Source organism: Bos taurus, chromosome 5, assembly GCF_002263795.3.
Source record: "Bos taurus isolate L1 Dominette 01449 registration number 42190680 breed Hereford chromosome 5, ARS-UCD2.0, whole genome shotgun sequence".
Lineage (NCBI taxonomy): Eukaryota > Metazoa > Chordata > Mammalia > Artiodactyla > Bovidae > Bos > Bos taurus.
In genome coordinates this window covers 33,152,029-33,177,573 of record NC_037332.1, presented here as the reverse complement: position 1 = coordinate 33,177,573, position 25,545 = coordinate 33,152,029, and the positions used below count along the sequence as shown (strand labels likewise).

Sequence of the window (25,545 nt, the reverse complement as noted above, 5' to 3'; positions counted from 1 at the left end):
CATTGGGTTTGAGTTGCCTCCACCATTCTTCCAGACATTTAAAATAAATTATCAGAAACATTTATATCAGAAATATTTACTCTGTAAGTTGGACCATTTTTAATTTTAAAAACATTTTAAGCACTTACTCATTTAAAAATCTTGAATGTGTCAGTTATAATGATAAAGCAGATATCTGCTTTGCATATTAAGCAATTTCATGTGTGAAGAGCAACCAGAATGAAAAGACCCTGCAGACTGGGGAGGTTTCATCTATGCGACCAAATCCTTTCAGATGGACTTCTAATTTTGCTACTTGTGTTTTAAGGGAAAAAACAATAAAAATTTCTACCTTTATGATGTTTGAATAACTTCTGATCCTCTGACCCTCCATTCTTCTCCCAGATTTGCGGTGAGCACTCATTACTTTTATAAAAGTTTACTTATGACCCATGCTCTTGGTAGAACATCTCTAAGAGTTCTGTGCAGATATTTTTAAAATGATTATCATTATGAAAATGACTTATTAACTGAGTCACCTGGGAAAATTATTTATCCCTTTTAAGCCTCTTTTTCCTATCTGAAATGAAGGGTGTGGTAGTATTTTCCATTTCAGAGATTCTGTGATGAGGAGTAATAAGTACCATCTCTCACAGTATGTCTGGCACTTTGCAAACACTTAATATTTAATATATACATATATTGATATATCACCTTTTACAATTTATAAAAGGGTCTGTGTTTCCATACTGTTTACTCTGACCTCACTGTAAGAGGATACCCCTTTTGCAATCAATTCACAAATAATAATGGTCCCGTAAGCAGTCCTCTGAATCAGTCAGGAGGTTATCATAAGAGTTTTAGATTCTACATTTTATATCTTACCACCCAATAATACTTGCAAGGGCAAACTACCATTATCTTTCCACACTAACTTTCATATTATAAAAAATTTAAAAAAATATGGCTTTGGGGGTTGGTTCTTGAGCAAAGAGGTATAGAGAACAATGAAAAGAATTTCAGTACTCTCTTTTAAAAATAGTATTCTAATATACTGAAAAAACAAAGAAGTTTGTTCTCTGTAGCCGAAATCTGCACTCAGATATCCTTGGGATATGCCTTCATGTTACTATGATCTAATCAGATTTGAAAGCCCCAAAGCTCATTGTCACGAACCGGATCTGTCGTCGCTGCTTTCAAGCCAAAAATAGGTTTAAAAAATGAAAGAATCAGAGACCTACTGATCTCAGAGTAATTACTCTGTGTTTCATAATTTAGAAAATCATAAATTATAAATTATAGCCAACAATTTACTCTAGAGTTTATTTAGTAACAGAGAATCAAAGTCTTTCATTTTCCCAACATATTAGAATTTGTGTGCACAAATTCTTCTTTTTATTAAAAAATCTATTAGCAAGTAATAATAATGTATTTTGACATAGCCCCAAACACAAAATTTGCTAAAGCCTCATTTCTTGGGGGGGGGGGGGTATGTTTCAACAAAATAAGCAAAAGCATAATTATTTAGGAAAAAAAAAATCACATGCAGGCCTTACCCCAGATGGCCTGAATCAGAGCTTCTGGTTGGGGAGTGTATAGAGGGTAGCTACTAGAAACCCCTGTTTATCTAACTTTCCCCTGTGACCCCATGGAGATGCTCTGATTTAGACCTACTTGCTGCTGCTGCTGCTAAGTCGCTTCAATCGTGTCCGACTCTGTGCGACCCCATAGACGGCAGCCCACCAGGCTCCCCTGTCCCTGAGATTCTCCAGGCAAGAATACTGGAATGGGTTGCCATTTCCTCCTCCAACGCATGAAAGTGAAAAGTGAACATGAAGTCGCTCAGTCGTGTCCGACTCTTCACGACCCCATGGACTGCAGCCTACCAGGCTTCTCTGTCCATGGATTTTCCAGGCAACAGTACTGGAGTGGGGTGCTATTGCCTTCTCCAGACCTACTTACTGCTCGGTAAAGCAGATGAAACTAAAAGGTGACAATCAGCAAGGAGCAGTCATGGCCAAGGAAAAGCCAGCAATATTGGAGGGTGTTTAGGCTGTATCCTGCTTTAACAGTGCTTAGCAGGATGATCCAAATCAGACGTCTTTCTAGAATCTGGACTGACAGCATATCTTCTTGCCCCTCTTATGTTTCCACCCCTGTAAGTTTCACCTACGTCCCTTCTGATTAACATTTGAGAAAAAAGGTTTATTTAGAGAAATAAGAACAAACAAACAAACATGTTTTCCAGGCAAATAATTCAAGTAACTAAAGCTAAAAATAAATTTATTTAAATCTCTCTAGGCCAAACAGTGAGGATTCATGCAGAAGTTGACTATAAATTAATGTTTTAGGGCATTAGTTCAGATAATAGGTCTTGAAAGTATATTTTAAAATGTAACTCATGATTAATAGAGGGTGCTATCATCAACTTAGTATCTTATAGTGAAAAAATATTATAAGCCCAGGAAAATTTCACATATGTGATCTTTGTTTGATTTTTCCAGAGTACCCACTTCTCTCATAACTGAGTACTAAAAAATACTAAGTACCTTAAAAGAATAACCCAGGTACATAAATCCAAATTATTACTTGGAAGGAAAATTATATAAAAGTTTTGAGTGAAACAAATTTATAATGTACAAATCACTTCTGTTCCCACATTTAAAATACACGTGATCAGGCTTCTACGTGCACGCTATGCCTTGTCAGTTGTGTCTGACTCTTTGCAACCCTATAGACTATAGCTCACCAGGCTTCTCTGTCCATGGGATTCTCCAGGCAAGAATACTAGAATGGATTGCCATGCCTGCCTCCAGGGGATCTTCCTGACCCAGGGATCAAATCTGAGTCTCGTGTCTCCTGCATTGGCAGGCAGGCTCTCTACCACTAGTGCCACCTGGGAAGCCCCCAGGCTTCTACCCTCCCCACTCCCTCAAAAAAGAAGATACACGTAAGAACTTAAAATTCCACAGCATAACGTTCAGTTCTATGCTTTTACATCACCATGCCTTCCTATTCCTGTCCAAAACAAAGCTTTGCTTTACAGCATTCAGGATTTGCTTTTGCATTATTTTTTATTGAAATATAGCTCATTCACAATGTTGTGTTAGTTTCAGATGACAGCAAAGTGATTCAGTTATACATACATCCATATATATACACATATATATGTATATATGCATTTTTTTTTTTTTTGAGCTGTAAATATGTTAGTTTTGATCTCAACTCAGCTGATCGTTTAACCAAGCATCAGGATTAGGATTAGCCAAAATCAGGCTCTCCAAACTCCCCACTGCCAGCACTGTCCATGGTCCCTTGCCAAAGGCAGCATGCACTTCCTGGGATCAAGGGTTTGAGAGTTGAAAGACCCTAGAGATCTGGCCCAGAAAAGGCTGAATTCAGAGATCTTGAACCCCACTGCCGGCCATGTTCTTTCACACTCAGCACCCTGGTGATCACGGCCCCTGGAGGCAGCCCTTCCCCTTGCTGGAGTGTCAATGGTTCAGGAGTTTCCCTCTGTGTCCTGACTCCCTGTGTGACCCTGAATGAACCACAGTATCTCTTCATCCAAATATGAATGAAAAAAGAGTAACGATTTTAAAGATCACACAGGTCACACAGTTCTTCCTAATTGCTTAAATGGCAGGAACTGGAATAAAATGCTTTCCTGTAATATCCTTGGGACTGAAGGATCTTATTTAACAAGTGAGGTCTATGTTTAAAAGGTAGAGGCAGTAAGTCGTTAACACCAACTAGGCAATAAGGAATTGTCAAGTCAACTGAGCAATAGCAAACATCCTATGGTATTTCCTATGCACACACCCACTCCTTAACCCACAGCTGATGGGTATCTGTCACTAGGTGCCCGGCTTGGCACTTATCAAGCTGTCACCAAGGATCCATCGTTCCCCCAAAACCACCACTACCAAAGTCAGTCTTTCCTCCTCATCTCATTCTCCAGTTCTCCAAATGCTTGTTACAGTGACCTACCTCCATCTTTTAATTATCTTCTCTCTCAGCCCTAGCGACAACACATCCCTGATTCATTCCCCTTTGTCATTTTCTGACCACTGTTTTGCCTCATTCTTTGGCTCCTTCACCATCCTTATCATTAAAAATAGCCACTTTTTGACTCGCTTATCTTCACCAGGAAGAATCCAGAAACTGAGCTCTCCTTGAATCCCTGTCACTAACTCACTGTGTGGCCTTAGACAACCCACAGCCCTCTTTGGGTTTCATTTATCCCTGAGAAAGTAAAGCAGCTGGACTTGATAATCCATAGACCTTCAGACCTAGGCAGTGTTACACTAGCCTGTCCTAATCCCATTCCTGTCCTCTATCAGTACTTGGGATATTTTCAGAAAGTCAGTGCAAGTCTGTGATGGATCTAAGACCACCGGGAAGTCATCACTTCCAGGGTGGGAAGGAACCTCTGAAATCTCCATTTCATAGTTGAGAAAACCTAGGTTCAAAGTGGGTAGTTGATTATCTCACAGTAGAGATGGGAATAAGGAGGCTCCTACATGTTCCAAATTCAGAGCTTAAGTGACTTTCAAACCTGGCTGAAGTGCATAATGGTATCAGGTAAAATGGGATATTGAAGGTATTCACTGGGTAGGACACTCCATAGTCTTTTTTCCTCTTTAAAAAAAAAATCTATACTGTATAAGAAATTTGGAGAGAAATCTGCAATTGATGGTGTTTAACACAAAGCAGCACAATCAGATCACATAAAACGTCTTAGATTTATATTTTTAAATAGCCAAATAAAACAGAACATCAAGTCGCAGAACACACGTATTTACATTAAATCAAATGTCCAAAGTACAATATAGTGGCATCTCTTTAACAGTTCATATAATTTAAAACTTTTACACACACAAGCATATAGACAAATATTAGTCTCCTAGAACAAAGGCTGAAGAAGTTACTCTGACATTTTGGCATTGACACTTACATATTTATGGCAACAAATAATGATGGCTTTAAACTTTCAATAAGATCTTTTGTACAAGGATAGGAGATGTACAGAATGGAAAGAAGATAGTCAAACAAATGTACCTTTACTGTACTATTTATCTAACACCATATGCAATGTGGCACTGCTCAGCAAATTTGATCAGGACTGTCTATTTACTCTGGTCTGCAATGATAACATGAACTGAAGTATCCCCAAATCTAACTTTACTTTGTGCTTTATAAACAACTGCTGCTTGGTTCTTCCTTCTGCATCTTTTAAAAATGAACATTTTTCTTTAACATAACTCAACTTTGGTCCCAATAAGTTAGTAAAATCTCTAATATCTGAAATTTAGCTTTTCTTTCAAGAATCCTGAGTGAAAGGACAATGTCAGTCACGTCACCTCCAGTTCAGCTCTGAAATTATCAGTGGTGCTAAAGATGAAGGTATTATCTAGAACTTAAACTCTGAAATACAACTCCATCTTTCTCTGGCATGAACCTAAGTGCTTTACCACATTACTTATAAACCAGTGAAAGAGACCCTTTGGTTTTATTTCTGAAACACAGAACAACCCCATTTCTGCCCTGCTGTTTATTTTTGCAGACCACACACAAGGTTGAATACAAAGAGATTCAATCACTACATTGTACAAATGCAGGCACAAAATTAAGTGGACGCCACAAAGGGTGTGTCTGAAAACACTGAATTGACTGAATCTGAGTCGGATTTCACCCTCGTGGACTTTAAGATGCCCTCAGCTATGACCGTTTCACTGGGAAAGAGCCTGACTTTCCCATTCTGCCCTGCTGCAGTATCCTTCAGGGGTTCCAAAAACACTACTCTTTTCCCGGCCCCTGCCTTCCGTTCATCAGTGGGGGCATCACTATCAGGGCCGGAAGTGAGAATAGATGCATGGACATTGCTTTGGTTTAGCATATTTTTTCGTCTCTTGTGTTTACACTTGCAGGGACATGGTGTCAGATAGAGGTACAGAAGTACCAAAACAATGCTGGCCACGCAGGCTGCAAGAGTGGTAAAAGCTGTGTTAAATGCCTCGTGTGCATGGGATTTGTTTATGGTGAAATTGCTCACGTTTATTGTAACATCCACAGTTTCATTTAACAGACGTTGCCGATTCATTGCAACACAGGAATACACTCCAGCATCCTCAAAACGAGGACTTTCTATAACCAGGCTTCCATTGGGAAACACATGAAAGTTTTCCATCTCCTTATCGGGCTCCAGCACTCTGTTATCTGGACCGACCCACATGAAATCGGTATTTGCCCTACCAGTCTTGCCGTCACAGTGGACCATCAGCCTTTCCCCGACCTGAGCCTCGTGAATAAAGCCAAGGGCACGGAAGGAACTATTGATGATACTGTCAGAGCAGTTCAGGAAGCTATCCTGGAGCAGAAGCACCTGATGGAAGTGCCTAGTGTCAGACCATAGGCGACAGGTATAATCATTCTTAAAATCCATCACTGAGCTGAAGTGCCTACGGTACCAAAAGATCAGCAAGGAGTAGAGAGAACAGTCACAGACAAAGGGGTTTCCATGAAGGAAGATACCTCTCAGTTGCTTTCCTGGCACTAAATTTATATGATGCATTGGCAGAGAGGAGATCCGGTTATAAGAAACATCTAGAAACATCAGTTCTGCCAGCTTGAACCTTCCAACATACAAATCCATGGGAAACTGCGTGAGAAAGTTTCCACTTAAGTACAGTTTTTGCAGTTGGGAGAGCCCTCCAAACGCTGAAGGATCCAGATAGGAAATGTGATTGTTGTAAAGCAGGAGCACTTCCAGAACCTTCAGCTCTTGGAACACTGCACTTTTCACGGTCTTCAGCTTGTTGGATGACAAGTCAAGACACTTCAGATTTGGAGTGGTGGAAAAACTGTCCGTGGAAATGCTCGTGATGTTGTTGTGCCGAATAATGAGGGTGTTCAGCTTTACCAACGATACAGGAATCCACTCAGAATCTAGAAGCCCAATTCTGTTGTAACTCAGATCCAGTCTCTTGATCAGCCTGAAAAGGTTCCCAGGCACCCTGGACAGATTTTTGTTGGTGCAGCTGACGATGTCAGTGGCACAGATGCAAGCAGTGGGGCACACCCCGGAGGCGCCACGGCTCACAGTCATCGTGATAACCAACAAACACAGCAGTTGCTTGCAGCCCGGTCTGACAACTCCAGGCAGGGTGGGCAGTGCGTGTAAACGTAAAGACATTGTGGTTGCCTCTGAGTCTCTTCCAGGAGCCTTTTCCACCAGCTCAGCCTCCCACCAGTGAACCTGGTAAACAATCAATATTTAAAGAGGGGTTAAAAAAACAAAGATTCACTAGCACTAGTTAACCCTTAAGAGTAATATCTGGCTTTCTTTCCAGTAACTTTTGAAACGGAGGGTTTTTTCACACTGGGGAGTCTATGTTAGATGCCAATTTTTCCTGGGTTACTCCTGCTTACAGGCATTTACAGTTCCATTCTATTGGCACAACGTTCTCAATATCAGAAACTCAATTGTTTTTTAAGGTGCATCCTGCGTTGTTGTTGGGTTTGTTTTTTTCTCTCTCTAGGAGACACAAAAATACATAAACGCGTCTTATAAACCATTACAGGGAAATACTTAGCAAGCCACCCGTCCAGAAAGCAACTCACAGAGCTGGGACGCCTCACGGGCTCCGGGGATAGGCCGCCGACGTGGTGTCTTCTGCAGGTCTGTGCGTCCGTCTGTCTCCGTCTGTCACTCCGGCATCTTAAGACTTCCTTTCCCTTTTGCTCCCGGCGGGCGGCAGCCTCTCGCTGGCTCGCAACTTTGTAGAGTTTCAAGCCGCCGTTTCGGCGGCAGCAGCAGCAACCCCGGCCGCAGGAAACGTCTCGACCGGCTCCGGTTGGTTCTCCCGGGCTTTCTTCATTGCTCGGCTAAAGGTACCTCCTGGGCGATCCGGTCGTCGCGTGGGGCGCCCGGCTCCTGGAGCCGGGTCCGAGGGGCGAAGGCGCGGGAAGCGGATCGGACCCGGCCCCACCTCTCCGCTCACGGGAGGCAGCAGGGCCCCGGATCCCCGGCGCCACCGGCCGGGTTTTATCCCCGCGCGCTCAGGGTCGGGTGCGGGGCGGGGAGACCAGTCCCGCCCCTGCGCGTCCTCCTTCCAGCGTAAACCTGCTCCGGGGCTAAGGGCGGGAGCCGGCTGGGCGCGCGGCAGGGGGCGCGCGGCGCGAGGAGGGGGCGACGGTGCAGCCAATCAGAGCGGCGGCCGGCGCACCCCCCACGCACCCACCCCGCGGCCCCGCCGCCACCCTCTTCCTGCCCCTCTGGGTCCGGGAGAGCGGCCGCGCGGCGGGGCGGGGGACCCACACCGGAGGCCGGGCTCGCGTACCCAGGGGTGAGGACGCGCTCGCGCACTGCTGCCAATCGCGTCGGCGAGCCCAGCCCTGACTCGCGGGCTGGTGGGGTCGAGGGAGGTTAAGGGACACGCCCAGCCCGGGAGCTAGAGGTCGCAGCCTTGAAGACCCACGTGTCGCGACCGCGGGGGTCGCGTTTTTCTCCCATCGAGTCCGCTGAGCTCCTCGACCTTTTATCGCTACCCTTCTTTGGGCGAAGGCCCGGGGGGCTCGCACAGCGCTAAGTACAGTGGGTTTGTAGGTTTGCAAAACAAACACCGAAGCCGGCTTCGGTCTCCACCCTCATAAGGGGGGCGGGGGGTAAGCAGAAAAATCGGGCGCGTTCCCTCCGGTGCAACAGGGTCTCCTACTGGGGGGAGGGAACCGCGAAAGCGCCGCGGGGACGCTGCGCACCTCCTGGGGAAGTTCGGTCCCTTTCCTAACTCAGGAGGAAGCATCAGGGTTCGTGCCCCATTCGCGAAGAAGCGCAGGAAAGAAGGGTTGGAGCCGACCTTCCGCCTGGAAGGCAAAGATAAGAGTATTAAGCTTAAAAGCAAAAAAAAATCCCAAAGCCAGCCGTTTTTGTTTGTTTTTTCAAAATGTGTTCGCGCGGGATAGAGACTGATCCCGGAAGGGGTGTCTGCCGAGGTTCTTCATCCTTTCCCAAGAGGCAAGCTAGGAAAGGTGCGAGACCGGGTGGACAAGGCCGGGCAAAGTGAGGAGACGGGGTGGAGCTGATGAGCTTTTCGATTAAAAATCCATTTTTGTTTAATTCGGAGATCAGTTTTAATGATGGGATTTGACTGAGCCAAATGACCCATTTATACATTATATCCGGATTTAAAGAACTGAATTACTTCCCTGACGAGATACTAACCAAAGCAGAAGGGACAGGGACATTGAAACGCACTAAATTGAGAAAGACAGTTGGGGGCAGGGCACATAACTTGTAATAGTACTTGAAAAATAGAAGCGATGACGTAGACGGCCGCACACACTTGAGCCACCTTGAATTTAGTGCGCGTTGGTCTCTACATTGTCAATGAATGGATTCATGTGATGGCACAGATCTGTTAGGCCAGTGCCAAGTGTAAATAGAATTGTGTGCATCATTAATTTAGCTAGGCTGTTTGTGGAATGAATCTGAAATAGCACCGGTAAATTGAGGTTTTTCAGGTGAGAGCAGCTTGATTCAGATTCGTTTTGGTTTTCTGAAAAGTCGAAGTTTATCATAATACAGTCTGAAATGCTTCAGGAAACATTTCTTACTTCAAGTTCCCAGGGGAAAGGCAGAGGTTGAGATTTTCTAAAGTTTAGGCCACGTTTCTTTGTGTTCTCAAAAAAAAAAAAAAACCTTAGTGTCCAGGGCATCATTTTTACAGTTATAATGATTAGCACAGAGAAATAGATTAAAATTACCCAGAGGAACACTTTTTAAACGACTAATAGACGACCAGGTTTTTGCAGGATTTTACTAAATAACATCCTATTCAAAGGGAAAAAATGAAGATGGGAGAAAGACCTATATTTCAAACAAAAATGGTTTAAAAAGAAAAGTAGCTTTTGAAAATGGAAGCAGAATGTTATGTTATTAGGGCTGCAGGCACATCTTAGAAACTTTGTGCAAAGATTACACAGCCTAAATAAACTAAATACACTCAAAATCCGAAGGCAAGTTTGTTTACCCATTTGAAGACCTGATTTTGGGGATTCTGCACATTTACCAAGAGGAAAAGAGTTTTGAAAAGGGTGGGTTTACTTGACTTGGTGAGTGAAAGCCAACAGTTGATCTTAATGATGGTGTAAGGTGGGACCTTACTTTGTGGCGGATAAGAGTTTTATCTTTCTGGAATCCCTTCTTCTTCTACCAGATCCACCCTTTCCACTAGAAGGTATATTCCACAAGGGTGAAATGTTTTATGTTGAACACTGCTCTGTTCTTAGCTTCTAGAACTGTTCTTGCCGCTTACTTGTCTTTGAAGGAATTTTTGATAAATTAACTGGGGAATGAGGAACCTATCTTAGGCAGCGTGAATCTACTCATTGCCCTCCTGCTGTCTATACTTCAGATTCTTGTAAAGAGAGGGAAGGAGGAGCCCTGTGAACATTATTTGAGTCCCGGATCCAGTAGTGCCTGAAGGCCACTGCACAATTTTACTTCCTTTCTAATTACATTCTCTACCCACATCCCTTTTTCTTTTTCCTTTCTTATTCTTCCTCAATTATTTTGAGTTGCGTTTCATGTCACTTGAAACAAGAATCCTAGTATATATGATGGTAATAATAAACAAATAGGTATTGAGCTATTACTATGTGTCAGATATGACCTCTGTGTTTTACATGGGTTATTTCATTTACTGCTCACCAAAACCCTGTGATATTGTATAATCCTATAATTCAGATGGTAAACAACTGTGTTCCAAATTATTTGAAAATGGAATGGGACAAAATTAGCTTGAGGCTCCATTTGAAGGATTTAGATTAAACCAAAAGAGACATTTTTGACAGGGTGGTTCCAGCTTAGAATGGGTTGCCAAGACAGATGGTTGAGTTGCCTTCTCAGGAGTTTAAAATAGGACGGATAGATATTTCTCTGGTCTTTTCTACATGGCACAATCTATTAGTTTTTTTGTTTTTTGTATGTGTGTTTTTTGACCAGTAATGACTCCAGGATAGGAAAAAGTGGGTTGACATTTGATGGGATTCTGAATCTAGCCTGTGTGGTCCTTTGGCTGGGGTTGCCTGGGGGCAGGGATTTGAGTAAATGAAATCTCAGGGGTCTTCTAGCCCTGTGATTTCTAGAATTTCTCAGGTTGTAATCAAAGACCTATGGAATTAGAGCTAGGAGACAAAAAGTTGTTATAGGGCTAATTTGATAATTTGGAGTCATTTTTACTAATCATGAATACTGTAATAGAACTTTATATGCTATGAGGGGCTTTCACATTCTGTATCTCATTTAATTCCAGCATACATCCTGTGATCAGGTATAATTGGGACACTAACCTAAAGTTGCCTCTTTTTTTTATTTCCTTGGTGATAACATGGTTAAGACTCTGTCTTCTAATCCAGGAGGTGTGGGTTTGATCACTGGTCAGGGAACTAAGGTCCCATATGCTGCCTGGTGTGGCCTAAAAATTAAAATAATAAAGTTACCTCTTTTTCTTTTTAACCTGAGAGGACTTTTGAGTGGTTTTCAGGGACAATTCACAAGAGTATCTAGCTCTGCAGGGGCCTGATTGTTGCAGGTGGAAGCTTTCTGCTGAAAGCACACTCTAGGGACAGCCCTCTTGGTAGCGATTTTGCAATGTGACTGCAGCTTAGGTCACAGAAAACACATAATGTTGCCCACCAGTTCTGCAAGTGCACTCTGCTCCACAACCTTTTGGCCTGCTCCAGTTGGTTTTTGTAAATTCTCCAAGATTTGTGACTGAACCAGATCTTGAACCCAGTACTGTGCTTTTGGCTGTATGCGGATTCAAACTCCAACCCCTGTGCTCTGAACTCCAGGTGGCATGGATCACCGTGTGGCTGGGTTCTTTGGAATCTCCCCTAAGCTAGAAATGGGGCAGGGAATGGGTATGGAACATGCAGCAAGTACCCACATGCCCTCCCCAGGGAGAGCCCACAGTGGGGCAACTATTTAATCAATCACCACTTCCCCATTTGCTCCTCCCTTTATTTTAGGGGGTGGGGGCTGAGGTGGGGACAGATTGCAAAGCATGCAGGATCTTACTTCCCCAACCAGGGATCAAACCCATGCCCCTTGCAGTGAAAGCACAGAGTCCCAACCACTGAACCACCAGTCCGCCCCTCACCCCCATCTGTTCTTTCTATCGCCTGTCTTCACTGACATGGACTGGATAGAATTTTTGTTGTTGATGATGTTGCTTTTAATTTAGTTGAGATAAAATTTGCATAAGCAAAATTCATCATTTTGAACATTCGAAAATATACTGTTGAGTGTTTAACACTGTCTACTTCTAGAATAATTCCATTACTCCCGAAAGGAAGCCCTGGACCCAGTAAGCAGTCACTCCCATTTTCCTTCTCCCAGCCCTTGGCAACCACTAATTTACTTTCTGTCACCATGGATTTGCCTATTCTGAACATTTAACATAAATGGAATCATACAAGATGTGGCCTTTGTGTCTGGCTTCTTTCACTTAGCATACTGTTTTCAAGTTTGGATGAGGTATTATAGCTAAAGGTTATAGAACAAGTTGGGATCATCCCTTTGAAAGTTGTACATAGATGGTTTTCTTGCACTTGAGCTTAAACATTGGCCATCTGCTCCTGCCATTATCAACCTTGAGACTCAAAGTTCTACTTATTCAGAGTCTTCAATTATAAGTGTCAAGTCCCTATGTGATTACAGAAAACCAGCAGGTTCTGAGTTGAGAAGATCTAAGTTCTAGTCCTGGGCAAAAATGCTTTCATCTCTCCATAAAACCTAAGAATCAATTAAGGATATGACAATTAATGATTTCTTAAGTTCCTTTTAACTTCAAAACGTGAATCTGATTTTCTGATCTGCTGTTGCCCAGGCCCCGGGAAGAGAGATGATTAGAACAGAGGTACTAACCAGTTAGAGCCCATCTGGGTTTAGTTCCTTCCTCTGGGTCAGTTATCACTGCAGTGGGTAGACACAAACTCCTCTTTTTCCCCAGTGATATCAGTCTTATTGCTGTTTCAGGAAAAGTAACTGAGAGCAAGTTGCCTATAGTCAAGATATCACTTTAATTTATTAAGTATTCAATCACAAAGGGGCAGATCATTTCTCAAAGGAAAAAAAAAGATGCCTCCTTAATGTCCAACAGGGATGTGGGTGAATAAATGTGCATCCATCCAGCATTGTGCTATATTGTCATTAAAAATAATGTCCTGTGACATAACAAAAAATTACCAAAAATTGTTTTTCCAATTTTTACAAAAGAAAATACACATGTATATGAATTATCTGTATGTATAGAAGATCATCTGAAAGAATATATACTTATAACAGTGGTTTTAAAATTTTCATCTCTTATCTGCATTTTCTATTTCTCTGCAATGCTTTTGGGATAAGAAAAATTACAGTGAGAACTTACCATTGTTTCAAGTTATTTACGATTAAGTCATGTGCATCAGTATTTCTTCTTTGTGACTCTGACTTAATTTTTCAGCAACTCTAGTTTCCCTGGTGGCTCAGACAGTAAAGAATGTGCCTGTAAACAGGACACCTAGGTTCAGTCTTTGGATTGGGAAGATCCACTGGAGGAAGAAATGGCAACCCACTCCAGTATTCTTGCCTGGAGAATCCCATAGACAGAGGAGCCTGGCGGGCTGCAGTCTATGGGGTCGCCAAGAGTTGGACACGACTGAGCGACTAACAGTTCAGTTTCAGAGAGCAAACTCTCTTCTGACTTCTCAGGCAGGAAGTGACTCTGATTTCCCCTGATTTGAGGTACTATAATTGCTGTCCCCTCTTAGCACAGCTGTCATTTATCTGGCAGATATTTCCTGAGCATCTGCTAAGTGCTGGGTGCTGTCTTAATCTGAGAAGTTTAGCAATACATACGAGCTACTGTAGCTCACAGGTCACGTTAGGATTAGGCACATGTAGTCACTTACGTATTTCTTATTGGCCAGTCATTCCCATTCCCGGGTTTGCAGTTCTGCATTGGCAGCTGGGTTTTTTACCACTAGTGCCACCTGGGAAGCCCATTTATAATCTTACTGGTAACTTTATTTCTGCTGAAAGAATAAATTCATTGTTGTGGGGGACCTGAAAAGGTTGCAAAAGGATGATTTTCTCTTTGTCATAATTATGTAACAAGAGAAATAGACTTTTTTTTTTCTTTTTTTTTAATACTCTGAATTCTCAGCCTTAGGAATGAAATAAGCAGATGAAAATTTGCTTTATAAAACTGTCTTAAAGCCATGCATCTAGCATTATGGTTCCTTTTATGTTTTTGTTCATAAATGGTAGGTGCTCTAGTTTTCATTTGCTTATTATTAGCCTGAAGGGATCATATAATTGAATTCTTAAACACTATTATATTTCTTAAAACTGGGGCTGATTTTATTTCTCTGAAAAATATGGATAATTTTTAACAAACTCAGTTTAGAGAACTACATGAAGTGTTCAGAATCCAATTTTATATCTTTTAAAAAACATGATTTCCTGTAGCAGTAATTAATTTATCATACCTTTGTAAAGGTGCTGTATGATTATTCAAGGAACTATCTGATTGGAAACAGTCATTATTTGCTAGTCAACATTTACACAAAATAGAGTAAAATAAAATTGAAAGAATATAATAAACACTCTATTATATAACCAGCAAATACTTATTCAATTATTTTCAGCAAATACAAGGCCCTTTGTGGTGGATGCTCCATGAGTAATAATTGGCTCTGGAACTCTGACCTTTCAGTCTGTGCTAGTGAAAAAAAAAAATCAAATTTAAATGGAGGAAGACAGAAGGACCTCTGGAAAGATCCAAGGAAGCGGGCTTGATAATAAGACCAAACATTCATTCTCAGTGTCTACCAGGCTTCTCATTTAATTTTACAAAGATCCTGCAAGATGACCAATAACATCCCCATCTTCTAAGGAGGGCAGTAGAGCTTAGCTGGTTTATATAACTTGCCCAAGATTACAAACCAGATCTCTCATCCAAGTTTGTCCCACTCTGATCTCATGCTCAACCATTACCTCTTATACTTCCTGTCAGGGAGTAGAATGGTCAGCCATAATTTAAATTCCTTTCAGCAAATATTGTTAGTTCTGGCCACATTCCCAGACCCATGATATGGTTGGTCTCCTCTAGGAATGTGTAGTGTTATTAGAATAATTATAGGATATAAGACAGTATATAATTCAATTTCAAATTGCGTATAACCAAGAGCTAAAATATTTGCAACAGAAAATATGTACTTTGGGCATTGAAAATTCCAGTACAAACAGAATTTTAGGTCTTACTCGTTTCTTCTAATTTTAAGTCAATCATTTCTTGGTTGACTAAGTAGCTGATTCAACAAACTGAATTGGATGCACACAAAAACATAATTTAGAAGAAATTATTTGAGTGGTCAGGGATGAAAATGATCTCTCAGAATTAAGCAATGATAGTATGAATCCTTGGAGAAGGAAATGGCAACCCACTTCAGTATTCTTGCCAGGGAAATCCCATGGACAGAAGAGCCAGGTGGGCTACAGTCCATGGGGTCACAAGAGTCGAACACAATTTAGTGACTAAACAACAACAATATGAGTCCTTCTGGCTCATTTTGTCCATGGCATTCATAATGGAGAATTATAAGCTAGAAAAGTAGTCTCTTTCCTGGCACATGTAAATGGTCTAAAACATCCTCTAACTGTATGCCAAATGACCATGTGTAAAAAGGGGTGGGGGAGCAATATGGTGAAATTGAGCATTGAATAAAGACTTGAATCCCTGGGTTCTTGTACCAGAACTTAACATTTATTAACTGTGTGGTCTTAGGGAACTCACCCAGTCTTTCAGATTCTCAGCCCTCCCAGTTGTGAAATGGAAATGCAGTACCCATGTATACTCTATTTGATTTCACAATGTTGATGGAGATGAGACATGTGAAAAGTGCTTTGGGAGCTCTAAAGCTGTAAAAGGGTATTAGAGTGTGTCCTGTTCGTGTGTTCTTCATCCTTATTGCCCTTGTGCCTTGGATGTGATCTGACACAGCACAGATGTTTAACAAATGTTTGTTGAACCTAGTGGAGCCGAAGCTAGGTTTATGTACAGAATAAACAGAGCTGGAGAGGTATCGCACCACAGTGGTGTTTGTACTAATTATGTGGCTCCCCTGAGCTGGGCTGTATCAGAGCACAGCAGGTCCTCATTCGGTCCTCGTCTGGAGAACCTGCTGTTGGCTCAGCCCCGCCTTACTCTCCATGGAACTCTCAGCTGCTGCAGATGGGAACGAGCCACCAGTCTGCATGCCTGGGCCGCCCAAAGCCCCGGGGGACTTGAAGCTGGCAGGTCACGGAGGGCATCCTGGGTGAAGACCTTTAGTTAGGAGAGATGACTGGCAATGTCAGTGACACACTGGAGAGTCCCCAAAGGGGTTCTGAACTATAGGGAAAAACAAAATTAAAAAAACAGTAATCATCACTCTCTCCAGAGAGCAGTTTTGATGTGCTGCTGCTTGCCTCCTGCATTGTGATAGAAATGCACGGTAGGAGACCAAGGAAGCTTTGTGTAGGAGAGGTGATGTGCAAATCTAAACAAGTTGCTGGAGGATGAGTCTGCTCACTGACATTTCCTCCTTTGGAGAAACAGCTAGATGATGGAAAAACAAGCTAGTGTGGCAGCTGTCCACATTTATCTCAAAGTGGAATTTTTCACTTATTCAATGATATTTATTAGAATTTATGGACATCTGAATTCCCTTTTCTGGGCAGGCACTGAGGACCTTGATTCTATTTTCATAAGCAGAATAACATTGATCTGATGGATATCATATGTGTTTGTTTGCTTGTCAGAGGATGAATTGGCTTGAATGGCATCTGACTCAGTGGACATGAGTTTAAGCAATAGGGAGATGGGAAAGCACAGGGAAGCCAGGTGTGCTGGAGTTCATGGGGTTGCAAAGAGTTGGAAACAACTTACCGACTGAACAACAACAGGGTGTGTCTAGGAGGAAAGCTGAGTAGTGGCTTCTCCGGATAGACTACCTTGATAGTATCAACATACCCCAAGATGTTAGATTCACGCTTGATATTTTTTAATGCCCCAGAGCTAATTTGACATGTGGAGAATGGCTTATAACATAAGCCAAAAGAATACCTATCTATGAATTTAAAGCAAACATCAAGTGGATCAGAACTCTGCCTGTTAGAAAGCTTTGGGAAGCCAAGTTTATAATCACAAACAAATTTGCTGAGTGTGAAATAATAGAGAAGAGTAGTTTGATGAGTTCAGTGTTGAGTGATACCAAATGATTATAGCGTGACAAACCTCTTGCCATAAGAGAGGTATGTCTGTCAACAAGACCACACATTCAGGTTGGCTAGACCCAACACTGTCATCCCTGGGCAGGCTATTAAAGCCATAAATCAGCGAAATCTTCAATTACACAAGAAATACAGCGGCATCATGATGCTGCCCCAATCAGAAAATTACACTTTCTATTCAAGACGATCTCTTCCTCTTTCTTCAACAGTATAATAATAACAGAGTAGCAAAAGCAGAACAGCATTGTAAAGAAGGCAGAGTGGTGACGGTGCAGAAGAGAGGCAGATGGACAGAGAACACAGAACTCTTTTCAGAAAGAGTTCTCAGAAAGCTACAGAGCTACCTGGAAGAAAAAAAAAAAGTCAGTCTCCAGAAATAATCCTGAGAAGCAGACATTTTGCAGAACCTCAGTAAAACATAATGATACATCATGTATATTGAAAGTAAACTGAATAATTACACAAGCAGAAACTGAGGTCTGTCCAACAATTTTGAAGAAAAAAAGTTCCAGCAAAGACAGTTTGAGATAAGAATCGTGTAGCACAGACAGGAGGATTAACAAAACGGGCAAAGTCCCCCAAATCAAAGAACAGACTAGGTCCTGTGTTCCCTTCTAGTCACTAACTGCCCGGTGATAACCACTCTCATGACTTCTGGATTTGTTCTGCCTGTTACGATACATTCAGTTCAGTTCAGTTCAGTTGCTCAGTCATGTCGTCTCTTTGCAACCCCGTGAATTGCAGCACTCCAGGCCTCCCTGTCCATCACCAACTCCCGGAGTTCACTCAAACTCATGTCCATCGAGTCAGTGATGCCATCCAGCCATCTCATCCTCTGTCGTCCCCTTCTCCTCCTGCCCCCAAATCCCTCCCAGCATCAGAGTCTTTTCCAATGAGTCAACTCTTCGCATCAGGTGGCCAAAGTACTGGAGTTTCAGCTTTAGCATCATTCCTTCCAATGAACACCCAGGACTGATCTCCTTTAGGATGGACTGGTTGGATGTCCTTGCAGTCCAAGGGACTCTCAAGAGTCTTCTCCAACACCACAGTTCAAAAGCATCAATTCTTCGGTGCTCAGCTGTCTTCATAGTCCAACTCTCACATCCATACAGGACCACTGGAAAAACCATAGCCTTGACTAGACGGACCTTTGTTGGCAAAATAATAGCTCTGCTTTTGAATATGCTATCTAGGTTGGTCATAACTTTCCTTCCAAGGAGTAAGCATCTTTTAATTTCATGGCTGCAGTCACCATCTGCAGTGATTTTGGAGCCCCCCAAAATAAAGTCAGCCACTGTTTCCACTGTTTCCCCATATATTTGCCATGAAGTGATGGGACCAGATGCCATGATCTTTGTTTTCTGAATGTTGAGCTTTAAGCCAACTTTTTCACTCTCCACTTTCACTTTCATCAAGAGGCTTTCTAGTTCCTCTTCACTTTCTGCCATAAGGGTGGTGTCATCTGCATATCTGAGGTTATTGATATTTCTCCCGGCAATCTTGATTCCAGCTTGTGTTTCTTCGAGCCCAGCGCTTCTCATGATGTACTCTGCATATAAGTTAAATAAGCAGGGTGACAACGTACAGCCTTGACGTACTCCTTTTCCTATTTGGAACCAGTCTGTTGTTCCATGTCCAGTTCTAACTGTTGCTTCCTGACCTGCATATAAGTTTCTCAAGAGGCAGGTCAGGTGGTCTGGTATTCCCATCTCTTTCAGAATTTTCCACAGTTTATTGTGATCCACACAATCAAAGGCTTTGGCATAGTCAATAAAGCAGAAATAGATGATACATTATATACATGAAATATATACTCTTCTTGTCTGGCTCTTATTGCTCAACTCTGTGCTTGAGGGTTTCATCCATATTTTTGAATGTAGTCATCAATAACCTCACAGCTATATAATATTCCGCTCTGTGACTCAATCACAATTTATTTCCTATTTTAAAAAGCATTGCCTAGTCCAAGGTTATGAAAGTGTTTCCATCTAAAAGGGTATTGCTTTATCTTTCAATTTCTCTCTCCAACCCAATCTTGCTATGGTCTGAATATCTGTATTCTGCCCTGAACTCATATGTTGAAATCTTAATCTCCAAGGTAGTGGTATTAGATGTGGGGCATTGCAGAGATGATTAGATCATAAGGGCAGAACCCTCCTGAATGAGATTAAACTCAGGAGAGACCCTTTTCTGCCAGGTGGGGTCATAGCAATAAGACATCATCCATGAATGAGGAAGCAGACCCTCACCAGATGCCAATTTTTATGGTATTTTTGTTATAGCAACCCAAAAGGTCTAAGACACATCTGGAATTGATTCTTGTGTGTAATGTGAAGTAGAAGTCAATAAACATTTTTTTCCATATGGGTATCCAACTGACCCAGCATGATTTATTGAAAAGACCCTTTTCCCTGCTTAATTTCATGGCCATTTTATCATAAATCATGTGATCATATATGTATGGATCTGTTCTGTTGGACAGTTATCTGTTCTTATACTAGTATCACACAGTTTTGATTATCCGTAGCTTTATAATAATAGTTCCTGCTATAGTGTGAGTCCTTCATATTTGTTCTTCAAGAAAAGCTTGGCTTTTCTTGGCCTTTGCTTTTCCATATGAATTTTAGAATTTATTTGTATTGATTCGTACATTTCTGGGAAAAAAAAAATAAGCCTACATCTTGGATTTTGGTTGAGATTGCATGGAAGTATGTAATAATCTGAAGAAAAACTTATATCTTTGTAATACTGAGTCATCCAATCCATAACAAGTCCACTTGTTTAGCTTTCCTTTATTTTTTCTCAATAAAATTTTGTAATTGTTAGTCCTGTACATCTTCAATTAGATTTATTTCTAAGTGTTTGAGTTTGGGGGTACTATTATAAATGTTTTATTTTCTATTTGTTTGTTGCCAGTATATACAAGTAAATATGGCTTATGTCATAGCTCAGTTTGCTAAATAAAATACCATAAACTGGGTGGCTTATGAAAGTGAAATCACTCAGTTGTGTCCGATTCTTTGTGACCTCATAGATTATACAGTCCATGAAATTATCCAGGCTAGAATACTGGAGTGGGTAGCCATTCCCTTCTCCAGGGTTTCCTCCCAACCCAGGGATCTAACCTAGGTCTCCCGCATTGCAGGTGGATTCTTCACCAGCTGAGCCATCAGGGAAGCCCAAGAACACTGGTGTGGGTAGTCTATCCCTTCTCCAGCGGATCTTCCTGACCCAGGAACTGAACCAGGGTCTCCTGCATTGCAGGCATATTCTTTACCCACTGAGCTATAAATTTATAACAAATTTATATGTCACAGTTCTAGAAGCTGAAAAGTGCAAGATCAAGGTACTGGCAGATGTGGTGTCTGGTGAGGGCTACCTTCTTCATACATACACCGTAGCTTTTTTTCTGTGTTCTCATGTGGCAGAAAGGCTCAGGGATTCCTCTGGATACTTTTGTAAGGGCACTAATCCCATTCATGGGGTCAGAGCCCAAAGTCCCCATCTCTGAATACCTTCATCGTTGAAGTTAGGATTTCAAAATACGAATTTTGTAGGGAACACAAACATTCATTCTACAGCAACTAGTTTTTGTGTGTGGATTTTCTATCCAGTGTCCTTATATTCTCTTATTGATTCTAAGAATTTACCTATAAATTCTTTAGAAATTTTCTACGTACGTGATCTTATTGTCTAAAAATGACAGTTTCATTTCTTCCTTTTCAGTCTCCATGACTTTTCTTTCTTCCCCTTCCCTTTTGTGGGCTTCCCTTGTGGCTCAGCTGGTAAAAAATCTGCCTGCAATGTGGGAGACCGAGTTTCAGTCCCTGAATTGGGAAGATCCCCTGGAGAAGGGAAACGCTACTCGCTCCAGTGTTCTGGCCTAGAGAATTCTATGGACTGTATAGTCCAAGGGATGGCAAAGAGTCAGACATGACTGAGCGACTTTCACTTCCACTTGCTTTTTGCTCTGGCTAGACCTCTAGTTATAACCTTATTTGTTGTTTTGTTTTGCTGAGTTGCTAAATTGTGTCTGACTCTTTGTGACCCCATGGATTGTAGCCTGCCAGGCTCCTCTGTCCATGGGATTCTCCAAGCAAGAATACTGCCCGTTTCCTTCTCCAGGGGATCTTCCTGACCCAGGGATTGAATTCTCATCTCCTGCAATGGCAGGCTGACTCTTTACCACTGAACCACCAGGGAAGCCCAGTTACAATGTGGGCATGCTTAACCCAGTCCCAGTATTAAGGACAAGATTTCAGTATTCTACCAGTGAGAATGATGTCTGCTGTGGGTAATTTGTAGATATTCCTTATCACATTAAGGAAGTTCTGTTCTTGGTTGGCTAAAAATTTTCATCACAAGTGATGTTGAATTAATTTATCAAAACCTTTTTCTGCATTCAAGATGATCGTGTGATTTTACTCTTTTTGTGAATGTGGTTAAGTAAGTTTATGATTTTTAAATGTCAAACCTACTTGTAAACCTAGACTAAATAGCACTCAGCGTACTATATCACTGGATTTGATTTCCTAATATTTTGTTAAGAATTTTTCAACAATGTTTAGGAGAAAGGTGGGTTTGCAGTTTTCTCAGAATGCTTATCAGAGTTTTTAAATCAAGTTTATACTTTTTCTTTTTTAAATCTGAGAAGTTTTACTTCTGTTTAAATTATATAAGGGTTATTTTTCCTTAAATTTTCGGAAATTTCATTGATAAGCTCTCTGGGCCTAGATTTTTCTTTGGGGAAAGGTTTTTAAATAATGGGTTCAAATTTTTAAAACATACCCGAAACTAGTCCTATATTTTCTTTCTCTCAGCTTTGGTAAGTTGTGTTTTTTTTAACAAATTTGTCTATATCACCCAAATTGTCAAGTTTTTCTGAATAAAGTTATTTTTAGCATGGTTTTATTGTGCCATCTATAGTGATATCTCCCTTTCATTGCTGTTGTTGCTGATTTTTGTGTTTTTTTTTACTTTTCTTGATCAGTCTTGGTTTTATTAAGTTTGGTAATCTTTTCAAAACCAATTTTTGAGTTTGTTGATTTTCTGTATTATATATGTTGGATTATTATTTCCTTGATTTGGTTTTTATCTCTATCATTTATTTCCTTAGGTTCGACTGCTACTCTTTTTCTAGTTTCTTGAGATTAATACATAAATAAGTTGGGTTTTTTTCTGTTCCATTATTAATCTCTAGTTCAATTCAAGGTGGTCAGAGAAGATATTCTTAAATATTTCAACATTTTGAAATTGCTGAGACTATTGTTCATTGGAAGGACTGATGCTGAAGCTGAAACTCCAAAACTTTGGCCAGCTGATGTGAAGAACTGACTCATTTGAAAAGACCCTGATGCCGGGAAAGATTGAGGGCGGGAGGAGAAGGGGACAACAGAGGATGAGATAGTTGGATGGCATCACCGACTCAACGGACATGGGTTTGGGTGGACTCTGGGAGTTGGTGATGGACAGGGAGGCCTGGAGTGCTGCGGTACATGGGGTTGCAAAGAGATGGACACGACTGAGCGACTGAACTGAACTGATACTATAATACATTGGTTTTAATAAATGTTCCAGGTACACTTGAAATGAATATGAAACGGTCATTAGTAGGCGTAATTTTATGTGCAAAGCAATTAAATCAGGTTTGCTAATTATACTGTTATTATCTTTATATCCTTACTGATTTTTTATTTTTAGCTTATTCTAGCCACTGTTGAGAAAGTTATGCTAATGCTGCCCATTATGATTGTTGATTTGAACATTTTTCCTTTTCATTCTGTCCATTTTGGTTTGATTTATTTTGAAACAATGCTATTGGGTGTATAGAAACTTAGGACTGTAATATCTTCCTATTGGACTGACCTCTCTTTATCTCTGATAATATTTCTTGCTTTAAAGTTCACATTGCCTTATACTGGTAGATTTACATAATTATTTTCATTGTTGTTAGTGTTGCATGATATATTTATCTTTCCTTTTACATTAAAAATTTCTTTGTTAATATATTTAAAGCATACAGTTGGGTTTTTTAAAACCTAGTCTGAAAATCATAGTCTTTTACTTCAAATTTAGTTCAGTTATATTCAGTGTAGTTGCTGGCATAATTGGGTTTCTAGATATTATCTTATTTTCATTTTCTATTAAGCTCTTCTCTTTCATATTCCTTTTTTCCTTGTTTTATGCTTTTTTCCCTCTTTTTTGCCTTTTTTAGATTATTTAAAAATTTTAAATTATTGAATTTTTTTATTCTAATAACTTATAAATAATACATTAGTTTCTTATCCTGATAATAGTTATCCTAGAGATTACAAAACATAGGTTTATTACAGAATTATAAAAATTATTATTTTTACCACTCCTTTGATATTTTTATATCCTTAAACCTTTCAAGCTGTTTAACCTTCCTGCCTTTTCTGTTCTTCTTGTTTTGCATTTTAGTTCTACATAGATTTTACTCTCCAAAAAAATTAAAATTATTGTTTTGCACAGTTAATAGGAATTTATAAATATTCATGTACTTACCCTTTTCAATGTTTTTTTATTCCTTCCAGCATTTTTTTTTCCTGAAAATAGACTTGCAATGCAACCACTATGTGAGTTAAGTATGTTAGTTTAAATATATTTGAGATGGAATTTTGATTACATAATCACCGAAAATAGATTGTAAGTTTGGGTAAGACAACTTTAGTGTCAAGGTCAGGCAATAATACTGATTTTTCAGTAAAGTTCTGAATTTACTCAGTCAAATTCAAATACTTACTGAATAGTGTTTTCCAGTTTTCCAAGAGTGTTAACATTTACCTCTCAGTTGATACTGCTAATAACTTGATTGTGTTGTTGTTCAATCACTAAATCTCTGGATTCGGAAGATCCCATGGAGAAGGGAAAGGCTACCCACTCCAGTATTCTGGCCTGGAGAATTCCATGGACTGTACAGTTCCATAGGGTCGCAAAGAGTTGGACACCACTGAGCAACTTTCACTTTGACTTTTCAGTCACTAAGTTGTGTCAGACTCTTTGCAACCTTATAGACTGAAGCCTGTCAGGCTTCTCTATCCTCCACAATCTTTCAGAGTTTGCTCAGATTCCTGTCCATTGAGTCGGTGGTGCTATCTAACCATCTCATCCTCTGCCACCCCTTCTTTTGACTTCTCCTTTTGTAACCCGCCAGGCTCCTCTGTCCACATGATTTTTCAGGCAAGAATATTGGAGTGGATTGCCACGTCCTCCTCCAGGGGATTTTCCTGACCCAAGGATTGAACCCAAGTCTCCTGCATCTCTTACATTGCAGGCAGATTCTTTCCCACTAAGCCATCGGGGAAGCCCCCAATAACTTGATAGATAAGCCCAAAAGACAAAAAAGTGGGGATCATGGGAGGAAAGAGACTCGTTTAGATTTACACACCTTACACTGAACCCAAGTCCCCTGATGCCTGACTGTTTCCCCAGAAGCAGTCAGGTTTCTGACTATTGTATCAACTAGGAATGCCTAAAATAACTCATATGTCTATAAAGAAGAGTATGCCTATGGAAAATACACCCCTCAAAATATACAATTTAAGGACAACTTCTTAAATGAACACCCTCTTCCTTTTTATAGCTCCTTATCTAGATTTTTAAAACTCAAAACACACATAAACATCTGCCTGTAGCAAACATAGTAAGTGTCCTCCCAGTTAGAAGCTCACGTTAAAGCCACGCAGAAGCGAGAAAGGGAAAGTGAGGTGGATTATATTGTTTATTTTAGTCTTTCTGTTTGGTTTTCCTTTCTAGGCACTGGACTGAACTTAGTTTTAAGAACCAGTAATGAGCATTGATTATTGGTATTTTGCTTTTAGAAATAAATAAAAATTATTTATTAGTATTTTGGTTTTAGAAATGTTTAGATAGAAAAATCCGAAGAGTGTTTTGGGAACTTCTCACTGGTAATATCTAGATTTTATTCAGTGGAAAGTCAACAAACACATACCCCAAAGAGCCATTAATAAAATAAACTTCTGGAGTATATAGGGCTCTCCTGCTTTTCCAGCACAAGACAGAACAGGTACTTACTAACACTAACTAACTGAATGAATTAATGAAAATACCTCAGTATATAGCTGCATGGGGGCTTCCTTGGTGGCTCAGACAGTGAAGAATCTGCCTGCAATGCAAGAGATCTGGGTTCGATCCCTAGGTAGAGAAGATCCCCTGGAGAAGGGCATGGCAACCCACTCCAGTATTCTTGCCTGGAGAATTCT

The 25,545-nt window shown here is 40.8% G+C and overlaps 2 protein-coding genes across 2 annotated transcripts in view; one reads left to right on the top strand and one right to left on the bottom strand.

The window, feature by feature from the left end:
- Positions 1-4,705: 4,705 nt before the first annotated feature.
- On the bottom strand, positions 4,706-8,018 carry AMIGO2 (adhesion molecule with Ig like domain 2). Its single transcript, NM_001205786.1, has 2 exons — positions 7,603-8,018; positions 4,706-7,237 (listed from the first exon to the last, which is right to left on the bottom strand). The coding sequence occupies exon 2, from the start codon at positions 7,172-7,174 to the stop codon at positions 5,609-5,611; it is 1,566 nt and encodes a 521-aa protein (NP_001192715.1). The 5' UTR covers positions 7,175-7,237; positions 7,603-8,018; the 3' UTR covers positions 4,706-5,608.
- Positions 7,764-25,545, top strand: part of PCED1B (PC-esterase domain containing 1B) — a 150,052-nt gene continuing 132,270 nt past the window's right edge. The window contains 1 exon segment of the mRNA NM_001101207.2: positions 7,764-7,872. The gene's annotated coding sequence lies outside the window, so the exon portion shown is untranslated.